Source organism: Mesoplodon bidens, assembly GCF_964165515.1.
Source record: "Mesoplodon bidens genome assembly, chromosome: 3".
Lineage (NCBI taxonomy): Eukaryota > Metazoa > Chordata > Mammalia > Artiodactyla > Ziphiidae > Mesoplodon > Mesoplodon bidens.
In genome coordinates this window covers 117657094-117681458 of record NC_138178.1, presented here as the reverse complement: position 1 = coordinate 117681458, position 24365 = coordinate 117657094, and the positions used below count along the sequence as shown (strand labels likewise).

General features: G+C 37.6%; 1 protein-coding gene across 1 annotated transcript in view; it reads right to left on the bottom strand.

The window, feature by feature from the left end:
* Positions 1–3146: 3146 nt before the first annotated feature.
* Positions 3147–24365, bottom strand: part of LOC308614409 (tetratricopeptide repeat protein 6-like) — a 66098-nt gene continuing 44879 nt past the window's right edge. The window contains exons 13-18 of the mRNA XM_081228832.1: positions 22089–22299; positions 18952–19104; positions 18013–18183; positions 9661–9886; positions 9081–9211; positions 3147–3216 (exon numbers count right to left, since the gene is read on the bottom strand). Of these exons, the coding sequence (XP_081084958.1) occupies positions 3154–3216; positions 9081–9211; positions 9661–9886; positions 18013–18183; positions 18952–19104; positions 22089–22299 (955 nt within the window). The 3' untranslated portion in view covers positions 3147–3153. The remainder of the gene's footprint in view (positions 3217–9080; positions 9212–9660; positions 9887–18012; positions 18184–18951; positions 19105–22088; positions 22300–24365) is intronic.

Sequence of the window (24365 nt, the reverse complement as noted above, 5' to 3'; positions counted from 1 at the left end):
ATTCAAAAACCACATTTCGAACTTCCAGGAGAGTGAACATAGGCAGATGCTGCAAGAGTGATTCCCTCAGAGAAAGATGGAAGCTTCCAGCCCTTTCCCTGTGTGCCTTGCCTTGTGCGTCTCTCCCATGTGGCTGTTCCCTGAGTTATATCTGTTGTAAGAAACAGCACACAGTGAATGGTGCTTTTGAGCACCTTCTGGAATTACCTCTCACAACTTTTCCAGGGACACTTTCTTAAAAGATCCAGCAAGCATCCAGTTTACTGAGATATAATCCCAGATTCATGGAGTTGTTGCAGACCAGATACCTCTTATCTCACTAAGACTGGCCGTGTGGCTGACAGGGTCTTGGTGCTCCGGCCGGGTGTCAGGCCTGAGCCTCTGAGGTGGGAGAGCCAAGTTTAGGACACTGGTCCACCAGAGACCTCCTGGATCCATGTAATATCAAATGGCGAAAGCTCTCCCAGAGATCTCTATCTCAACGCTAAGACCCAGCTCCCCTCAACGACCAGCAAACTACAGTGCTGGACACTATATGCCAAACAACTAGCAAGACAGGAACACAACTGCACCCATTAGCAGAGAGGCTGCCTAAAATAATAATAAGGTCACAGACACCCCAGAACACACCACCGGACGTGGTCCTGCCCACCAGAAAGACAAGATCCAGCCTCATCACCAGAACACAGGCACCAGTCCCCTCCACCAGGAAGCCTACCCAACCCACTGAACCAAACGAAGCAACTGACAATCTCCAAAATTTACAAGCAGCTCATGCAGCTCAATATCAAAAAACATAAACAACCCAACAAAAATGGGCAGAAGACCTAAATAGACATTTCTCCAAAGAAGATATACAGATTGCTCAACATCACTAATCATTAGAGAAATGCAAATCAAAACTACAATGAGGTATCACCTCATACCAGTCAGAATGGCCATCATCAAAAAATCTACAAACAATAAATGCTGGAGAGGGTGTGGAGAAAAGGGAACCCTCTTGCACTATTGGTGGGAATGTGAACTGATACAGCCATTATGAAGAACAGTATGCAGGTTCCTTAAAAAACTAAAAATAGAACTATCATACGACCCAGCAATCCCACTACTGGGCATATACCCTTAGAAAACCATAATTCAAAAAGAGTCATGTACCACAATGTTCACTGCAGCTCTATTTACAATAGCCAGGACATGGAAGCAACCTAAGTGTCCACTGACAGGTGAATGGATAAAGAGGATGTGGCACATATATACAATGGAATATTACTCAGCCATAAAAGGAAACAAAATGGAGTTATTTGTAGTGAGGTGGATGGACCTAGAGTCTGTCATACAGAGTGAAGTAAGTCAGAAAGAGAAAAATAAATAACGTACACTAACACATGTATATGGAATCTAAAAAAAAAAAAGGTTCTGAAGAACCTAGGGGCAGGACAGGAATAAAGACGCAGACGTAGAGAATGGACTTGAGGACACGGGGAAGGGGAGGGTAAGCTGGGACGAAGTGAGAGAGTGGCATGGACATATATAAACTGCCAAATGTAAAATAGATAGCTAGTGGGAAGCAGCCACATAGCACAGGGAGATCCGCTCTGTGCTTTGTGATCACCTAGAGGGGTGGGATAGGGAAGGTGGGAGGGAGACGCAAGAGGGAGGAGATATGGGGATATATTTATATGTATAGCTGATTCACTTTGTTATAAAGCAGAGACTAACATACCATTGTAAAGCAATTATACTCCAATAAAGATGTTAAAAAAAAACAACAAACCACATTTCCAAAACCAAACTATACTGAAAAGTTGAGCGTATTAAGCTATTTTCTGGATTGCCAAGGACTTTCAAACATTTTTCACCCATCTTGTCTACTCACCATCAAAGATCCAATATAGTAAACACACAGCATGGAATTGAACGCAGGAGATGCAATACTAGAGAAGCCAGCTTTTGGTGGAGATGAGAATATACTGCAGAGCTATTACACAGCTCATATATTATTCAGGGTAAATTACACCCTGAAAAATTGTGTTGAGATGTCTCCCACATTTCAAAGGCATAGTGGTACTATAGAATTCGTAAATTTCCTGAATAGGGCTCCAAGACTTTAATAAACTCATTGCTCTATCATTTTTAGGAAGAAAGACCTCATCTCTAGTTTTTGTGTAATAAATCATCTTAACTTAGACATTAAAATTCTTATCCTGGTCTTCAAATTCAAAAGAGAGATTCATTCTTAGCTTACAAAGCAAACACACCTAAATGGCGGTCTCCCAGCCTGATAAATTCAGATTACTGCGATTTATAACAATTTTAAAAAAAACACTTACTACTGTGTAACAGTCATAATGCCGTAAAATATTAAGTTAAACTCCCAGTTACTTTTTCTTTTTTCAAATGTAAGTCAAGCTAAGTTGATTTATAGGTCTCCTATGGGAAGATTATAGAAAAGAAGAAATGTTTCATGTAACATAACTAGGGATCTATTCCTTACGGCTTTGAACCACATAAGTAAAAAGCATACTTCAAAGTGTCAGATAGGGGACTTCCCTGGTGACGCAGTGGTTAAGAATCCGCCTGCCAATGCAGGGGACACGGGTTAGAGCCCTGGTCCGGGAAGATCCCACATGCCAAGGAGCAACTAAGTCTGTGAGCCACAACTACTGAGCCTGCGCTCTAGAGCCCGCGAGCCATAGCTACTGAGCCTGCACATCACAACTACTGAAGCCTGCGCGCCTAGAGCCCACGCTCCACAACAAGAGAAGCCACTGCAATGAGAAGCCCGCGCACCAGAACAAAGAGTAGCCCCGCCGCAACTAGAGAAAGCCCGTGCGCAGCAATGAAGTCCCAAAGCAGCCAAAAATAAAGAAATAAATAAAATTTATATTAAAAAAGTGTCAAATAATAAAAAATATATATGTAACAATAAATGGAATTGTCTAACCTATTAATCAATTGAAGTAAGATTAAGGAGCATTTTTATATTTGAAATGTAAATGATGCTTTTTCCACTTAGAGATTTATTTATTTTAAGTTATAAAATTTATGGTTATAAAATTACAAGTATCATCAGAATAAACCCCTGGTCTCTTAAGATCCCTTTCTCTATTAAATTTGTGTCATGAAGTTGATACACATGTTGAAGCAAAGTTTTCAGTTGGTTTTTTTTCTTCTCATCAGAGGCTTTGGAGATGTTTCTACTTTCAGAGAAGAGATCTAAAATAAAGCAAAATCACCACATGAGTACCTGCAAACTAATATCTTCTCCTTTTGCAAGTAAATTAAAGTTGCAGTGCTGAGAAGATAAACGACCTCAACCCACTCACACAGGTTTGGACAGCAAATTTTATATTTTCCTTGGAAATTTAAGTGACTATGACCTTACCATATATACTGTAGAAAAAGATTTTTTTAAGACTAAGTTTTTCCAAAGAGATGGTGATGGTGCAAACATGGACCTCAAATGGTTTGTGGGCAGGACCTGCCTGAACCAGCTGGACCTCTAAAGAGGGCCTGCAGGCCAGATCTAGTTTGAAGTTCACTGTAGGCACCCAGGGAAGAAGGCAATATGCATCTTTTACGGTCATAAATATTGCCTCAAGTAAGCTATTTAACTAAGGGGGTGAGGGAGATTATTTTATATTTTTCCTATTATAGAGCCAAGACACGTTCAATGATTTAAAAATGAATAAATCAGAAAATGCAGAAGCGTCAAAACTAAAAAATCAAACTGAGCTTCTCTTAAACATCCCACACACCCTTTACCAACAAACCCTACACCATCAATCTCATTCTCCACAGGTACTAACTGTTAAAGGCTGGTGTATTAAAATCATTTAAGGCTTTTAAAAAAGATATAATGGGTATATTCTTTATATGTTTAATTTTACAATAAAGTGGAATTATACTATAAATATTGTTCTACATAATGAAAATCAAATTATCACTAAAGGTTTCCAGGCTAGCATAGAATCAGAAAGAAGAGAAGTAGCTGGATTACCTTAATGGTTTAGTGGATTAAAACTATGACAATGGTATGACCCATTTACTTTATGGGGATGAACTAACAAGAAGTCAAAAGATCAGAATGTTCCTATCCACTCTTTGGAACACCAGTTCAGCAGATAGAGCCAGGAACATGCATATAAATGTTTGCACTCTGACCATTCCCTGCCCCAATTTTAGGTACAGTATACACCATGGCCCCTTGATTACTGCAAGATATCATTTTTTAAAGGGGAATAACAAAAAAATTGTTATAGTCTCTTATTCACACTATACTTGATTGGGTTACAGCTTGATTATGTCATAGCATCATCCAATTATAAAAAATTACAATGATTAGCCTGAGATGTTAACACATCATGATTTCAGACATTTCACCCTCATCACCTTGACAGCTACCTACTTGTTATTTTTACAGCAGACTGATCTCATTCATTACATCTTGGTTTTTCCAAATTTCATTTTCTAAGGCATTCATCTTATAGTTCTAAGGGTGCCGTGTGTGTGTGTGTGTGTGTGTGTGTGTGTGTGTAAGTTAGACATTGTGAAAGCTATGTGGATGCTAAGAACCTCTCTACTCACAGGAGGTATTAAATAAGAATAGCACTGAGGATGAGTGCTGTCATTGCTTTGACCTTTGAAGAGTCTGTGCCTAGAATCTCACAGGATGCTCACTTTATCAGAGAAATGAATAGTAAAACACATATCTGTAGTGTGTTGGATCATAATGTCCTGCATTATGAGTGTCCAGGCCTGCATTTTACTTAAGTAAATACATCAAATATTTATGAAGCACCAGCTATGTGCCAGGAACTGTGACAAGCATTAGTGATACCATGGTGAACAGGATAGACCTAATCCTTGCCCTCGAAGTTTCTAGTCTAGTGCAGAAGACAGTCATTAAACAAGGATATACAGATTTGAAGGGTAATCCAAAAGAGTAGGTAGCAGTGCTGTGGAAGTGTAGAGGAAAAAGACCTAAGGCACACTCCTAGGGAGAGGAAGATATATCTTCCTGAGAATAAATTAGCCAGGTAAAGATAGGTGAAGAGAAGAAGACAAGTTGAACGTTGGGATCTCATAGTAGATCGTCAAAGTGCCTGTTATTTTTGGAAATCAGTGATTCTCAGGCATTGACAAACAAAATATTTTTATGCCACTGGAGAACCTCTAGGAGTGAGATCCTGTTACAACACGCTAAGAAGGAAGAAGGTAGAACGAGACTCTCACAGCTCAAGGATATTGCTTCTAGCTCCGAGCTGCCTGTCCAGGCACAAATCAACTTCTCTTCTTGCTCACTGAGGAGGCATTATATGTTTTTCCCTCCCTCAGTGTGATTTCTCTTCCAGCTACACCCATCTAGCAGTGACACTATAGAGCACTATGTTTCCTAAAATGTGATATGAGGAACACTGGTATAAATTAGGTAGAACAAGGACAAACTTATTAATAGTTATGCATTTATTTTTACAAATTTCTTCTCTCTAAATAAATTCAATTAATACTAGCAAGTCAACTTAAAGAAATATATTGAATAAATAAAAATGAAACTACATTTGGATAACATCATTATACTCGAGGTGCTTTAAACCAATTATTTAACCTTTCTGTACCTCATATTTTTCTTCTGTAAAATGAGAATAATAAGACTGTCTCAAGTATAATGGTGAAATGAAAATGTCCTTAAGCTATAGGTGAGTTTCTGGTACTTAGTAGGTTTTTAGCAAGTGAAGTTTTCTTTTTCTTCCCTTTCTTGCTGCCTACATACTGACCTTTCTACTGTCATTCCTATCTGGTCTGTATTATTAAAGATAAAATGTAAAATGCTGCCCATTGACTGTACTTCAAATTAAAAGCTCAAGATAGTCTTACTACTATCACGCATTTATCTAAGGCTAGGCTAGATACATAGATACTTAGACATAAATAAATACACATATATGCCAGTACAAAAGAAGTGTTAAAGACTGGAAATCCCTTTTTTGCACTAATAATCATTAGGCAGACAGAGAGCTTTAATGTCATCACGATAAAGGTTATTTAATAGACTATGAGTTCATCTTGTTTTATTTCTCTTTAGGTGAAAAGGAGCAGAGGCTTTTAAACTAGAATAGAGGTTGACTTTCAGCTCCACCATTTAAAAGCTGTGTGACACTGATCATATAACTGGATCCTTCTGAGCCTCAGTTTCCTCATCTAATGATACCTGCTACCTTACAAGACATGGGTAAAGAAGTAGAGACAATGAGTGTGAGGCAGAGAACACTATACCTTGCCTGGTCTGGCTTAGCCTATGTGTGGACCAAGAGAAGGGCCTCAGGTGGAAAGTTGTAGGTTCTTGCAAGAGGTTGGGGGTCAGTACAGACAGAAACTGTGGGTACCCAGGGGATGTGGACCCTGGGTCATGTAGCATTTTGGCATGTTAGATATGATTTTATCCATTACGCTATCATGGCCCTTGGTTTGTATCATTCCTGCCTCTTGTTATAAGTATTTGCATGTAATCAGGAAAAAAATATTAAATTACTAATTGTTTTAGCATGGGCTGTCCCAGAAAGCAGAACCAGAGGAAAATGTTTCTGGGCAATGACTTTATCAAGAAGTGCAAACCCAGAAAAGCAGCAGCAGTAACAAAAGGAAGCAAAGCAGGGAAGCCAAAAGCCAAAAGCCAAAAGCACCAGTACATCTCGAAGCTGGCCGCTAGTACGTGTGAACTGATTGCTTAATCTCCAAGGACCATCCTCCAGGAGGCTGTATAAACCAAGTGTCTCAGGACACTCTACCAAGAGATGGAAAAGAGCCTATCTACTAGTTCCTTTCTCTCATCATCAAGAGTTCATTTGACAGGGACTTGGGTCCCCTGCACATCTGCCAGGCACGTAGCTGGGCACTACCGCAGCAAGTGACACCTCAGCTTTAAAAGAGATGCCCAGCGCTGTAGGTGAGAGATGCGTGGCTGGAGCACAAAATGAGGGTCTGTCTGTGGGTGCATGAGGTTGGCCTGAATCTCATCTGTGGCCGGGCTGGGACTAAAGGTTCTAGAGATGAGTGAGAATGAGAGGATCTGAAGAGGCGTATTAAAGGTGTCTGAATCACCAACTGAAATAACTTACTAGGCACGACCCAGTCCTCACATGGACCCACATATCATGCTAAGAAAACTATCCTGAAAGAGTGTGAAGAATCCCCACAGTGGCTTACGAATAAAAATCAGCTTTGTATTGTGAAAATCTGGTACATCAAACTGAAAACTGAGTAGATAGGGGTATTTTTTTCCACAATGCCTCATCTCAGTGAAAACAGGTCTCTTCTCCTGGAAGAACGAAACGAAGAAGGAAAATAAACTGAGTGAAGCAAATCTAAATGAGTTTACAAGTCAGGAAACCTTGTTACTATCAGTGAGATAAAGGAAAGGGGTTCTCTGGTTCACCAAAGAGATATCCTATTAAGAATTTTTACCATATGACCCAGCAATCCCACTACTGGGCATATACCCTTAGAAAACCATAATTCAAAAAGAGTCAAGTACCACAATGTTCACTGTAGCTCTATTTACAATAGCCAGGACACAGAAGCAACCTAAGTGTCCGTCGACAGATGAATGGATAAAGAAGATGTGGCACACATATAGAATGGAATATTACTCAGCCATAAAAAGAAAGGAAACTGAGTTATTTGTAGTGAGGTGGATGGACCTAGAGTCTGTCATACAGAGTGAAGTAAGTCAGAAAGAGAAAAACAAATACATATGCTAACACATATATATGGAATCTAAAAAAAAATGGTTCTGAAGAACTTAGGGGCAGGACAGGAATAAAGACGCAGACGTAGAGAATGGACTTGAGGACACGGGGAGGGGGAGGGTAAGCTGGGACGAAGTGAGAGAGTGGCATGGACTTATATACACTACCAAATGTAAAATAGAAAGCTAGTGGGAAGCAGCTGCATAGCACAGGGAGATCAGCTCCATGCTTTGTGACCACCTAGAGGGTTGGCATAGGGAGGGTGGGAGGGAGAGGCGAGAGGGAGGAGATATGGGGATATATGTATAGCTGATTCATTCTGTTACAAAGCAGAAACTAACACACCATTGTAAAGCAATTATACTCCAATAAAGATGTTTAAAAAAAGAAATTTTAGCTGTTTTAATGTATTTCTACTTGTCAAGTTCTATGATGCACTAATTATAAGTGTATGCAGATTTTTAATATACTTTTATGACGTATGCATTAAAGAGGCAGAGGCATCTCAAGGAAAGCGGACGCTCAAAATCTTTATAGGTGCTGTTCTGGAAGGGAGGCAACATGAAAAAGAGGAATGTGTTTCTCTGTTGGAAAAACATGAGTAGCAGGAAGAATACAGACCTGTGTAGATATTGTTCAAAGGAGGAGAGAGGATATGTGCTTGACTTCAATTTCTTTATAGTCATCAGCTCTCTATTTTTTTTGATCTGGATACTGTTGATTACATTTAGGTATTGATGAAAATGTCAATGAGACTTTTTCTAAAATCACACAGTATTATTTTAAAAGGAATTATTTTACTTTAAAGAAAATATTTTGTGTTAATATGTCCCTTGAGAAACATTCTCATTTAAATTCTACACCTTGTGAAGAAATTCAATTATTGAGTTGTTCCATATCTGCAGAAAATGATCTGAAAGTTTTATAATTAATATAAAACAAAACGGTGTTGCTAAAATGCATTAAAGAATTATATAGGGCTTTCCTGGTGGCGCAGTGGTTGAGAGTCCGCCTGCCGATGCAGGGGATACGGGTTCGTGCCCCGGTCCGGGAAAATCCCACATGCCGCGGAGCGGCTGGGCCCGTGAGCCATGGCCGCTGAGCCTGCGCGTCCGGAGCCTGTGCTCCGCAACGGGAGAGGCCACAACAGTGAGAGGCCCGCCTACCGCAGAAAAAAAAAAAAAAAAAAAAAAAGAATTATATAAAAGACTAAACATAAAGAACAAAACAATGAAGATAGTGCAAACTTTTTTTAAAGCAACAAATACATTTCAATTTCTGGAAGAACAGCTGTGTAAACTACTACAGAATCCATGGTCTATGTAGTCATACCACTGAGGCATGTTCTTGAAGATCAAGTGCTTGTTTATAGTCAGCCACAGCTTCATCAATCAGACCTATTTTACCACGAACTTCTGCTCTAAGATTATATACTAGAGCATCATTAGGTTTCAAAGACAGAGCTGTAAAAGAAAAAAATTTCAAGGTATGTTTTGTGCTAGCACTCAAAAAGCCTCACTTTTTTAAATAAAAATTTTATAATATAAGAACTTTAGTATTACCTATTTGAAAACATTTTCCTCATATGTACCTAATTATTTAGTTAAATTTAAAACATTGAATCTTTCTAAGAAAATTAACTTGGGAAAACACAGTACAATGTCTTTTTTGAAAGGCTGGCAATGTTTATGTATGGTTTCCCTAATAATTTTCTATGTCTTAGCTTACCAATGCTGTAAGTTATTACATAAAGGAATCCATACTGATTACATTAAAGATATGATATATAAAACCATTAATTCTAATGTTAGTTTATCTAGGCAAATAGACCTGATGATTTTCTTCTTTTGTCATCAAAAACAAACAAATCAACCATTATAATATTAATCCAAAAAATTACAAAAAAATATACCTTTACTTAGGTCTTCTTCAGCTAGTTCATATTGCTTTAAACAACAGTAGAAGTATGCTCTGTTAAAATATACTGCAGCCCAAAATGGACAGCTTTCAACTACATATGCAAAGTCTTCTTTTGCTTCTTCATATCTCTTTAATACTGTATTTGCAATAGCTCGATTCATGGTAGCACATTCATTTTCTGGATCAAACTTTAAAGCCTTTGAGAAGTAGTCACTAGCCTATAAAAATGTGAAGATAATGATAATCTGGATATATTTTAATTGGCAGCTATACAGCAACTTGAAACACTTTTAATATAAAACTAAGGCCAGTGGCACACTGAGGAGATAGTGGAAGCATTTCATCCCACATACAGATGATAAGGAGGTGCTAGCATTTGTAGAGAATGTAAAAGATAATAATAAAACCAACCAATAGTTGGTCTGCTTTTTGTTATCACCATGTGTCAGCAGTTTTAGACAGTGTCAGAGATAAAATACTCTCTGCTGAGGTGAAATGTTCCACTACCACCTCCCCCTCACCCCCACACACAAATCTCACATCCCTGTACAGCACTAGAAAAAAGTAAAATATAAGTTAGAAAAGAAGGTCACACAGGAGGATGAAATATAAGTTCGAAAATTAACATTTTTCATATAAAAGCAGAGTAAGGGCTAAAGAGAGAAGTGAATTTTGAAAATAAAGTTCTAAACCTTACCAGAAGAGATTAAAAACTCCGTTATACTATGAAAAGCTATAAAGGAAGGAAGACAGAAGAGTAAAGACAGCTTGTCAAGAAGATCAAAAACTCTAGATGATTCACAACTCATCATCAAGCCGGAAGGGACCCTCCAAATTGTGGTCCATCTACTGGTGTTGGGGTCTTGATCAACAATAAGTTAGAAAATTTAAAAAAACTGGTCTTTCATCACACATAGCTTGAGATGCCAATTAGACACCCTACTACTCAAGGTAGGAATCTCATCTCTAACTCTATGATGGATGGAAAATGTGCCTCCTACTTTAAAACTTCCCTAAAGGAAAAGTCATTTTTAACAATATGGCTTGCTGTCTCCAATTCCTTACCACTAGACTTTTCCCCAGTACAGCACAGTCTGGATTCTATCTACCTCCCCTAGCCCGTGAGGTCTGCTCTTGCTAAGGCTGAAGATGTCGTCAAGCCCAGTAGGCATTTTCTAGTCCTTTCTTTCCATGGCATTTCTGTGGCACGGATGCTCTTGGTCTCTCCTTCCCTCTTAAAACTCTCTCTGTCCTTGAGACAGGGTGTCTCCCTAGCTTTTCCCCTACCTCTCTGATCATTTTCTATCAGTCTTCTTCATGGAACTATTTTTCTCTATATTTCCCAGGGATGTGTCCTCAGTTCACTTCCATTGTGGGTGAAGTGAAACATTGAGAGCATGGTGGCCAGGAGCCCAGACCATGGGGCCAGATTTCTAGGTTCAAACCCTGGCTCTACCACTTATTAGCTCTATGTCCTTTGGCGAGTAACTAAAACACTCTGACTCGATTTTTCTCGTCTATAAAATGGAGGCAACAAATCGAACCCTACATTCAGTGCTGCTATGAGGATTAAGTGAGCTGACAGGTAAAGTACTGAGAACAATATGCAGAATATAGTAAGGACTCAGTCAATTATTACTGATACATCATTTTTTTTTTGCCAGTGTCTACAAATGGAGAGATGTCATAGCCCTCAGGTAATACTCCATGAATTTTACTGCCTGAGACTTTTGAGAAGCAATTAGATCAAGATTGTGTGCCCATCTCATCCCAGAATGGGAGCTATTCTATGCTGTAGTTAAGTGCAATTTAAGGATCCCTTAAGATGGCAGCAGAATTGACATCCCTCTGTGAAGAGCTTAAATTAAAGAGAATTCACTCCTGAACAGTAGGCTGGACTCACAGTCATTATAAATGAGGCAAGGGAATGACTCCAAGCAGAGCCAAGACCTCCTTCAAAAATTAATTTGTTTCATTTTAATTCACCAGTAAATGATCAATAAAGGCTACACAATTCTACATCACAAAAGCATGACTTGCAATCAGGTAGGAGCAAATGCCTACCTCAGCTAAAATAAATGAACTTAGTAAAACACAATAGTATGGTTAACTTTGAACAATGTAACTTTCTATTACAGCTTTGAAAACATATTACTTAGAAAATGAAAGCCTATGAATTTAATGAGGTTACTTGAAGAACAGGAGCATTAACTATGAAGTAGTTAGAGGCCAAAGATGCCTACCACAATAGATGGCCTTGATTTAACAATTGGTCTAATGCCCTCATATCTGTAATTAATTAGAAAGCAGATCCAGGTATTTTTTAAAAGTCGCCTGTAATTCATGACACATGCATGTAGCTCATCCAATTGTGGTTTAAAACCATTAAGTCACTAACCAACCATAAAAGAAGCCAGAACACATACATGTTTTAACCCTTTAGAGATTATCTGGTCTGTTGAGGGACACTTCCTCCTGGCCCTAAATCTTCTTTCCATACATCAGAAACAAAGGGGGAGGGGGAGGATGGACAAGAAATAGAAGAATTTGCTCCACAAAGAAGCATAGAGCATACCAAAATAGCTGAATAACTACTCTCAAAGTCTGCTTGTCTCTGAAGGGAGCACATACTGCAAAGCCCGAGTATCCAGTATATCAAGACAGAGAGCAGAATACATTTTAGATCAAATATTTGCCCAGCTGATGTGTCCCCAGCTTGGGGGAGAAAGAGCCATACTTAAAAAAAAAAAAAATCAAAGATCAAACTACACTTTAGATCTAACCAAATAGTTTTATACATGATGTCCATAGAGTGATTAAGGACAAATAAGTTTAAATGTGAGGGTCTCCCTCTCATGTGGACCTTAAACACTGATAGAAACAGAAAATTGCCCTGGGCACTGTGTTTGTCTAATGCTCGTTAACTAACTCTACAATGCAGAGAAACATTGCCAAGACCCAGCCAGAGAGTGGTCTGAGCTTGAGGAAGTTTAAGGCAACTGACCCTGGCCTGTCAGCCTAGGAAAACATTAGCCTCCTAGCTGTCTGAGGTTTGAGCTATGACAATCTCATGCATGCCTTATATAATAATACCTTTGATAATTCTCTGTCCCAGCAGCTAGCTTCACCACTGAGGTCAACCAGCCTCATCAGAGGGGTCAGCAAGCTAACTCATCTAACTTGGGCAACAGCTAAACTAAGGCAATGGCAGTAGAAATAGAATGGAAAGGGCATATCTGAGATAAAAACTAAGAAGGAAATTTGACAGGATTAGATGACTGATTAGATGAAGAAGTTGAGGAAGAGAAAGTTACAATTGATGCTAATATTTTTACTCAGGTGATTCCATGGAATGACATCTTGAATTGAGACAGGGTTATACAAAGAAGAGCTGGACAGGGCATAGAGGATAGAGAGATTAATTCAGTTTTGGCTCTCATGCACTTGTAGAACATCCAGTTTTAGCAACTGGTGATAAATATGGGTTAGGAGCTCAGAAGAAAGGTGGAGGCTGACATGTAGTATAAGCCATGGGTATAGATGGGCTTTCTGAGTAAGGAAATATGGAGAGAAGAGAAAGCAGCGTGATTCCTGGCATTAAAGAGCTTAACTGGAATGAAGAGATAAGAGACTAACACACAGAAACAATTGTGGAGTGACAGAAAGCCGTACTGAATCTGTATAGAAATAATTATATACAAAGAAGTATGGAGTCAAGATCTCACTTTAAATTTAACCACAACCTCAAATGAGAACTTTAAGTTGTCTGGTGGTTCTACTATACTTCCCTAGAACGTTCACCTTACTGCTCTCTAAAACAATTATTTCACATTTTCTCTTTTCTCTTCAAAACTCCTAGCCATACTCTCCCCCTTTTTACCTGTCCACCTCACTCTTAACTGGTAACTGGTACTCATATTCCATGGAAAAAATGTAATCATTTAAGAGAAATACCTACTATCAAAATCTACCTATCTACAGCCAGCTGTGCCCCAACTCTCTGCCTTCCCTCATGACATAATGGATAGTGTGTCCTGCTCCCTTCAAAGGCCACCCCTGGAACTTCCAAACTTTAGCCCCATCAAATCCTCAAAGATTTTGATCCTAATTATCCCTGCCACTCTCCCCTGCACCAACAATTTCTCCCTTTCTACTAGATCCTTTCATTAACACAGGAGCATGAATCAGCATCCCTCATATTTTAAAAAATTAAAAATATGAACACCTTACTCTGCTTTAGCCACCACCCCCATTTCACTACTTCTCTTCACAGAAGAATTTCTTCAACTCGTTGAACTGTCTCTAATTCTTCACCTCACATTTTCTCCACAATCCTTTCCGCTCAAGGATCTGATGCCATTGTGACTCCAACAATGTTCTTGCCAAAGTCATCAATGATTTTCTCCATCCACCCCTTCCTTGACTTCTCAGCAGCATTTGACACAGGACACATTTCCCTTCTTAAAGTACTTTATTCTTGAGGTGATATCATGCTCTCCTGCTTTCCTTCCCAACATCCTGACTGGATACTTCCCACTCAGTCTACACTCTGGAGTCTCCTCTCTGCTTCACTTCTAAACATTGGTATTGCCCCAGGGCTTGCTCCTTAAACCCCTTCTCTCCATCTATACTATTCACCCAGATAATCTCATATAGTCCCACACCTATGCTAGTACTGATATAATGATGCTTAAATAAGATGGTATTAGATGTTTATCACTACTAATATTGCTTATTTTCTATTTCTTCCTCCAATAAAATGTAAGCTACATCATAAAAGAAGTCTTCCTTATCTTGTTTAGCTCTGTATCCTCAGGGCCTTAATTCCTAGCACATGGCAGGTACATTATAAATATAAGGAGAATGAAAGAATGAAGAACTAAGTGGAATCAGGAAATATCTGCTCAGCTTTTCCAGCAAAATACATACAAGGACTTTATCCTCTCGGTAGATAAAGGTGCCCCAAAGATCATTTTTAAGGGGTGTGGTGACAGTATTGGGTGTTAGAGGAGAAGACAGAGGTTACAGATCTCAGAAAATGCAAGCAATAAAAACAACTTTTTAAAATGAGAATGTTATCTTAGAAGCAAGGACTGTGAAAAGTTCTGAGAAACACAGAGTTTGTGGTAGAAGCCTTCCCAAACCAGGCTAGGCTAGAAAGGACGTACTGTAAAGTCCTGTGCAACAGCATCAGTGGTAGCTCAACTTGGAAAGTTACCATGGCCTATCACTGTATCTCTCACAAGAAAATCTGCTATTAGTCCAGGAAAAAAAAAATTATCTCATTCAAATATAAGGAACAGAAAAGTAATTTGCATGCCTTCATTGTAAAAAACAAAGATAAAAAAGTAAGAGCTTAATTTTTGGAAAGATCATAAAAACTGACCAGAAAAAAAGTATTCCTACAATGTAGATAAAAATTATGATGTAACATTATAAAATAAACTAGAAAAAAATTGTTAAGGAAGAAACTGCATTTAAGAAATAAATAAATAAATAATAAAGGATCTTAGAAAAAGAGGTGGCCAGGAAGATATGTCATGGAAATGGTACAGAACTAAAAAAAAAAGTTTTAAAGAAACCTGGATCATAAGGTCAACAAGGGAATAATAGAAAACACAGTAAAAATTTAGGGGATGCAAAAGAAAATGAAACAGATGTTAAAAGATAAAAAACATTTGAAAAAAACAATTGGCATATAGGAGTCAAAAGACGTCCTATTTATAATCATTGGTATTCATCCCCAGTGAAGAAAATCAAAACAATGAATTAGAGAAAAATATTTACACTGAATTCAACAAAGATTTTCTGAAATCTACATATTGAAAATGCACACTCTGTACTTGATAACTTTGACCCCAAAAGTTTAACTCTAACACATACTTTTTTTTTAAGTAAAAAAACTTTTCACTTATGGGCTTCCCTGGTGGCGCAGTGGTTGAGAGTCTGCCTGCCGATGCAGGGGACGTGGGTTCGTGCCCCGGTCCGGGAAGATCCCACATGCCGCGGAGCAGCTGGGCCCGTGAGCCATGGCCGCTGAGCCTGTGCGTCCGGAGCCTGTGCTCCGCAACGGGAGAGGCCACAACAATGAGAGGCCCACGTACCGCAAAAAAAAAAAAAAAAAAAAAGAATAAAAAACTTTTCACTTAAAAAAAATAAATAAAATAAAAACTTTGGTTATCCTGACGAAAAGAAGTCACCAATAACGAAAATCAGGTTTGCATCAGGCTTTTGACACTAACATATGCAACACCAAAAAAGTAGTGAAACAACACTTACAAACACTCAAGGAAAGAAAAAATGAGTCAAGGACTCTAAACCCAGACATGTTGTCGTAAGATATAAAGGCTGCAGGCTAACAGCTGTGAACATGAAACAATTCAAGGAATATTGTTCTCATGAACCCTTTTTCAGGACTCTACTAGAAGACTAATTTCAGAAATGAAATGATTGGTTAGGAGGGAAACTTTTGCAAAAAGCCTGGTGATGAGAATTAACTATATTTAACTGAAGAACTAAGACTAAACGTGAAATAAAGGTAACAAAATACTATGCAAATATTAAATCCTCTGGCAGTGTAGGAATAACGAAACACAATAAAATGGAAGAATACAGAGAGAGTGGAAAGCAAGCTGACATGACAAGCTGACAGAACAAGCTCAAGTATATTTAAGGATATAAATATAAACATTTTTCAAAAGAGCATACTATTAACTAAAATTGACTAATAGATGAGAGGGAGAAATAAGGGAGGAAGAGATTAAAGGGTCATTTTATTGTTCTTCATAGAAGAGAACTAAACAAATAAGGAAGTAAGGGTACAAAGGTATTTTTATAAAGGTCATCACTAAAGCAAACTGTAAACCTTCCTAAATATTAGAAAAACTGTAATTTTTAAATAAAACAGACCACAGAATAAAATATTTTAAATACATGTAAACAGGAAATATATAAAATAACAGAACTAAGACCAAACATATTGACCGTGCCAAAATGTCAATGGGATATAACCCACCTATTAAAAGATAAATATTTTCAAATTGACATCTAAACCAAAATCCAGCTCTACGCTGTATAAAAGAGACACAGCTAAAACAAAAGATTCTAAACACTGAAAATAAAAGGAAGGACAAAGGACTATCAGGCAAAAGCAAACCAAATGAAATCAGAGGTCAGGATCTTCACATCAGGTAAAGGAGAATTTATTCCAAAGAGAAACAAAGAAGAGCATTTGTAATGCTGAAGACTACAATTCACAATGCATATGTAATATGTATGAACATCTATACATGAAATAGCAGCAATTTTCATAAAGCAGAAATTACAAGAGATGTAAAGAAAACTATATAGGGCCACACTAATTATAGGATACTTGAATAAACCTTTCTCTGTCCAAGATAAACCAAATTAAAAAAAAAAGTATAGATATAGACTAATTATACTCCAATATTAGAAAATATAAAAGCCCTTCTTCTTGAACATTTTAAGTGCCCTATTAATTTATTCTTTAGTCAAAGGAGAAATAAAATTTCAAGTGCAATGTTTTGGGAAAACAAAAATAAAAACATTAAAGAGCAAAATACAGGGGATACTGCTGAAAATAGTACTCGGGGAAAAGGCATAACCTTAACAATTTATCACAATATAAATGACAGGGTGACAATAAATGGATTAAGCTTCTGACTCAAAAAGATAGACAAAGAACAAAATAAAATTGAAGATGAACAAAAGAGTGAATATAGATTAAAAAAAAACAAAAAATAGCGTTTGAGTCATGCAATGCATTACAGTTCAATAAAATAAATTCAAAATATAAAAAATATCATCTAATAACCCAACACTTTCATTTCAGCAGTTATGAATTAAGGTCCAAAAAGATTAGGTTGTCATGAAAACCAGAACTAACAGACATATCTCCATACTCCAGTCAAGTGCTCATGTGACTGAAACTTAGCAAAGGTAGAAATTAAGACGAGTTAGATAATCACATCACCAAAGAGAGCCTGGAAGGAAGTCTGACATTTGGCTAAGCGGGCGCAAAGAGCAGAGGATTCCAGGCTGGAAGCTGGTGACAATGGATAGCAAGGCGACTGCCGGCACTCAGAGAAGTCCAAAACAATGTTTACTGGACAAGTGCTGAGTGGCTGATGATAATGAGGAGAAAAAATCCATAAAGGTGTAAACATTTAATAAATAATTATAAACATTTTTATGAAAGAGTAAAATATTTTTAAAGAGCTAATGAATAAATTAGCCTGACATATAAGGATTGCATTTTGAAACTATATGTAGCAGAGAAAGCATTTATGGTCAAAAAGAAAATGTTAAGGAAAACTCACATTACCTGGGAAAACTGCCTGTGGTGAAAGTAGATATTTCCTGCATTAAAGTAAGCCAGCGAGTACGTGGGGTTTAGAGAAATTGCTGCTTGATAGTCTCTCATTGCGTTCTGTTGTTGGCCCATAAACTCATGAATCACACCACGATTTGTTAAGAATTCTGCTCTAGTATTGATCTGCAATATAATAGTATGAGTATTTAGCATCTGGGAATAGTACTTATCTCCAATAGTACTCCAATAGTACTTATCTCATGTCTGCAAAAATGGATGTTATGAAATCTTTTTGTGGGAAACTAATAATTTTACAGGGCAGGTGAAACCCCATTAGAGCAAATATTTTGAGAAACAACTCTGAATGAAGTTGGTTCAGTGTTAACACTTTGTTGATTTGGTTGCAATAAAACAATCTTAGTGCTCTACTCAGTTCCTTTGCAAAGAATAGATGCACGGGGGGAAAAGCTCATCTGTTTAGCTCTGTTAAAGATTACAACATCTACTTAAATTTGCAAAAAAAGAATCCGAAGTCTAGAAGAAAAAAGGCAGATTTTCTGTCACTGCATTTTTTATTTGCCATTTCACTACAGAAGAAGCTGGGGATTTACACTATTCTTTCTTTAGTTCCTTCAAACCCAGAACGTTATTTTATTTTTTGCATTCATTTTTCATTACACAATAATACTGATGTATCATGAAACTATAAATTTGCATTTACTGAGAGGAATCAACATTTATTAGGGATTTTTTTTTAAATTTTTTTAATGCATTAGGTTATAAAACTGGTAAGCTATATAAGACTCTTTAGGAATCTCCTGGGGAAAAAATACAAATATTATTTTCTCTACAAGTCACTTTTAGAAAGCAACAGAGAACTTCTTATTTGATCTTATTCACTGATGATGTTAATTTAATGCTAATGATAATATAATCTGAGTGGATTTTTACCTTTATGGCAGCATTTATATCCTGAATTGCAGCAAAATTATCACCCATCTGAAGAGAGACCACAGCTCTTCCTTCATAGGCTAGGTAGCTCTTTGGATCAACTTCTATGGCAATGGTAAAGTGGTTCCAAGCTTTCTGGAATTTTCCTTGGGCCTAAAATAATTTTCCATTTACACCAAGTAGGAAATTGTCCATATCACAACAAATGTTTATGATTCTAACTTAATCAAACAAAGCCTTTAGTAAGGGTATATTTATATTGTGCTTAATCTAAGATATTTTAAACAAGGAAGTAGGCTGTACTGTGAGTGCATTCAATTGACTGATTACCTCTGAGCATTTATGCTGAAATTTTAATTAACTGAAATAAATCTAATTGTCAGAGTCATCTCTTATACCAGTCTTGAACAACATAAAATCTTGACCACGACGGGAAACACCAATGCTTCTGACAATCACCACAAATTTTACATTGAGCTCTGCACACACAGGCAGGAATTGTCTATTTGCTTGGCATTGAATCTCCAGTTATACATACTATACATAATAAAATAAATATGTGTTGAATAAGTAAATGAATAAACTGATGGTGTAAAACCTATTTGATAAATTGTACCAGCATCACACATTCCATGAAAACTGCATGCAAATCTACCAGGCAGGTGTTTATACCAACCTTAGCGCCAACTGGAAAAAAAGAAAGAAGGTTAGGAGAGGACACTGTTAACAGAATGATGTCAGAGTATTTCCTAGAGAAGGCCATTTGGCAACTAAATACCTCATCACAGGAAGGCAGTGAGTGGATAAATTCAGCACAATCCAGGGACTGTCCTTTATTCCTGTGGGTTCAAAATCCCAACTTGCCAGAGCCTCAAAAGTGGACTCTCACATAAACCAAGCAAAGCCCAGGGACTCTTGCATAAAACTAACACGAAATATAACTAATAAGTTAACCAGACATTGTTCTTTAACCAGTAAAGCTTCTCCCTCACAGTAAATTATGTGGAAACCAACATCGTCACCACATGTTCATTTGATAAACAAGGAATTGAACTTGTCTGTTCTGACAATAGTTGTTTTGCTCACTTCCATAACTCTAGTGGTAGGCACATAGTAGGGGAATCTGTTTCATATTTGTCCAAGAAATGGTCACTCTTCCCCCGAACAGGATTTGATGGGCCTCTCTAACTCTCCTTTTTCAGTCCTTCCTTTCCTGATTCAAGCCTTCCTCACACTAACATGTTTTTCAATCCTCCTTCAGGTTGATATATATCAGTGAGATCTTCATAAAACACAAATCTGATGTCACTGCTCTGGTGAGTGACATTCACATTTTTCACTGACCTGGACCAGTTAAAAAGACTTTCACCTCCAGTCATTACTCAATTCAGTCTCATCCCATACCACTCTCCCCTTGTCCATAACATTCTATCCCCTTGAGCCCTCTGTCTCTTTCTCACAAAACTTTATAATGGGCTGTTCCCTCTCTCTGGAACACTGTGTTCTAAGCCCTAACTCCTAGTCCTAATTACTAGTCTTTCACACCTCAGTTTAAACGTTAATTTCTCAAAAAGCCTTCCCTCACCCCTAAAATGAAGCTAGGTTCCCTTGTTATAAATTGTCCTAAAACCCATCCTTTTTCTTTGTTGCACTTATCCTGAATAGAATTAAATAATTATTAATAAGACTGCTTGGTGCTTACCTCTCCAGTAGGCAGTAAACTCTACATGAAGAACCAGTGTGTTTTGGGCACTGCTGTATCACTAGGCCTAGATCAGTTCCTGTCCTATACTACGTGCTCAGTAAATCCTTGTTGAATGCAATGAATGATGCTGTTAACACATTTCTTTTGATTACAATAAGTTCCAGCTGTTTTAGGAGTCACCCTGTCTCTAAATTGACTTTGCAAATTTCTACTATGATCAAATAATGGCTAATTTTATGTTTAACACTCAGAAGGCAATCTTACTTCCCTTATTAATCAGTTCTTGGGCATACCTCACTATAACCAAACCCACAACCACCTCCAATTTTTTTTTTTTTTTTTTTTGCAGTACGCGGGCCTCTCACTGCTGTGGCCTCCCCCGTTGCAGACCACAGGCTCCAGACACGCAGGCCCAGCAGCCATGGCCCACGGGCCCAGCCACTCCACGGCACGTGGGATCCTCCCGGACCGGGGAACGAACCCGTATCCCCTGCATCAGCAGGTGGACTCTCAACCACTGCGCCACCAGGGAAGCCCAGCCTCCAATATTATTAATCTTAGGTCAGCCAAATTCACTTACTTTTAAATGAAAAAAAAATCAACTTTAATGACAGATTAATAGGAATTTCTGCAAATTACCATAATTTAAACATACTTTGGACCACTGTTTAAATTTTTTAATATTAAAAGGGATAAAAAGATTATTCCTTTCCTTTTCATGGAAAATATAACACATCTAGCACTTTATTCCACAAATACCACTACATCTTTTGTTAGTGCAAATAGCTCGGTGAGTGCATGGGTCAGGTCAGAGTGTCCCAGAAATCACTCAGAGACCTGCGTGACAACACAACAGAGCAACACCCTTCCAACTTGCTGGAAGGACAAATGCCTGGTCTCTTGCATTCCGGTATGTTCTAATTCACTACCATTTGGAAGATGACCTGAATTCAGAAATCTCTATACAGTGGTTGTCTGATCCATTGCATAGATCATACATTGTTTATTCCCTTTAGCTTTTCACTAATTTAATAGGCCAAAACCTATGGAGCCCAGGTATAAGCTAGTGAAACAAATTTTAGCCAGGTTCTTATATGTGAAACTCATCAGGCAAGTCTTAAAAGTTGTCTATAAGTGTGGTAGGTATAAGGGGGTGAGTTAGAAAGGGGTGTAGGTGTTAAGGAAACTCAAGTTCAGAAGATCCTCATCTCACTATCACACCAGGTCCCTGGGTATGCTCTCCAGGCAGGCTGCCTATAACTCATCAAACCCCTGCTTCCCACTGCTGCTCTGAATACGAATAAGAAAAGAAAGGTAAAATGTTCATAGCCAAAGAAATATCATGTATCCCCATCACCACTAAAAGGCCAAATATATTCTTTTTCTTGTCCAAAAGGTGCTTCCGTGGTAAAATGTTGTTATACAATATTACCTGCAAATTATAGCCTAAACAAATTCTGGCTTTTGTATAGACTGGATTAAAATGCAGTGCTTTCAGAAAGTCCTTCTGTGCTTGTTTGATGGCCTCATCATGTCCATATTCCATGTAAGAATTTCCCCGTCCAATGTAAGCATCCAGAAAACAGGGATCAATTTTAACAGCCCAGGTAAAGAAATTGACAGCTTCTTCAAACTCTTTATTTCTGAAAATAAATTAAAATATTGATGATTTCTGGTGAATAATCTAACTGCTTTTCCTGTATATAACCTCTTCATAAAGAAATGCATTGACCCTTAAAAAACTTAATTTTTATTATTTATTTATTTATTTATTTATTTAGTTTATTTTTTTGCGGTACGCGGGCCTCTCACCGTTGTGGCCTCTCCCGTTGCAGAGCACAGGCTCCAGACGCGCAGGCTCAGTGGCCATGGCTCACGGGCCCAGCTGCTCCACAGCATGTGGTATCTTCCCAGACCGGGGCACGAACCCGTGTTTCCTGCATCGGCAGGCAGACTCTCAACCACTGTGCCACCAGGGAAGCCCAATTTTTATTATTTTTTATTATCATAAGAACTAATTGTGTAAGTCCATATGACCTAAGGAAGCCTGGTGGATTCTTTAAAGATATTGGTAAAAGGAAAGAGGGGAGGTAAGAGACATTTTTATAGCAGAATATGCTGGGATGACATGCTAGAGTTCTTTTTCAGAATTATAAAAATCTGAATGGCATTCTTGAACCTGTTTTTAACAGTTATCAGTGGCCAGTATAGAAAAACATATGTTATTATTTATAAAATACACTATTTAAATCAGATTAAAATAAATCCATTGTTATTTATTTAATATGTCCTTTATAATGAAAGGAGCTAAATTTTTATCACATAGGAGTTCTTACTTCAGATCTTCTATAAAGGCAGCCCATTTCATCTTGGACACCAAGAGAGGAGGGGAGAAAAAGTAGTAAAATGCATTTTATTTATTAACTTGTGAATATATGTGACTAAATGATAACTAAATGATAACTCTGTCTATCTTCCTTAATTAGTCTCCTATGGTGAGGAGAGGGTTGTTGAAGGAATCGAGTATTCCCATGTCCACTTCACATGCATATCTAATAATTATTTTTAATCTCAATTAATATGGAGAGTCTAGAATTTTTTTAATAGAATGAAGGCTCTAACACTGAATAACTTCTTACTTACCAGGTACTGTGCTAAGTGCTTTACATATGCGATTTTACTTAATCCTTCCAACATTTCTGTAAGCTTGTTATTTTTTTTATATTTTATAGATTAAAAGAATATCATGGCTCAGAAAAGTTTGCACATAGTAAATAACATAGTAAATAGCATGCTAAGATTGCACTGAGCAAATATCTGGACTCAAACTCAGGTGAGCCAGACTCCAAAATCCATGCTTTCCCACAGTCATCTCTACCCACATTCTTCACCTTTAACATGCTTGTAGTTGGTGCACAGAGCCAGTGAGCTGATATCTCAACAGTGTAGTCAGAAGAAAGCCTTGGAGTTCAAACCTAAGCCTGAACATACAAATTAATAGTAATTTTTCAAAACTGTTAGAAGGATCAAATGACAGCATGTGAAAAACCCTTAGCACAGAGACCCTCACCCAGTAAAGATTATTATCTTCCTTCCATTCTTTTCATTACTTCTCAAAAAGTTTTCAAATTTTTATGAGATGCATCATTACTTTGCTAACTTCTCCTTTGTGAAATACATGGAACACAGGGTAACTGTTCTAGAAACTATCATCTCTTAGATATTACTCAGCATTATCTTTTAAAATACTGTTTCCCAAACCTCAGCCCCTCCTTTGTGACAGTTGCCCTATGTTCCACCTACACTATCGTTTACTTAGTATTTTTCTTTAAGTCAAGTCACTCTTTTACTTAAGTAAATCTATTTTTTAAATAACTTAATTTCAGTACCACAAATACAAAATCAGTATCTCATGCCATAAACAGAAGGCAACCATGAAAATAAATAAATATTGGTGTTGGATAGTGTAGTCTGTAGAAAACTAAACCTGAGAGCTGTACCATCTATTACAAAGTGTGGGAAAGATGTTAAAGACTAACTCTTGGCTGACACCTTCTCCTTGATGTATTCAGAAGGTTTGAGAAAGAATTCACTTTGAAACTGAAAAGCAATTCAGCTTCTCATAATGTGATTCAATATTTTTTTAATGCTTGTGCACACCATGAAAAATAATGGAGTTACTCATGATATTTGCTCCATGTTTTGGCAA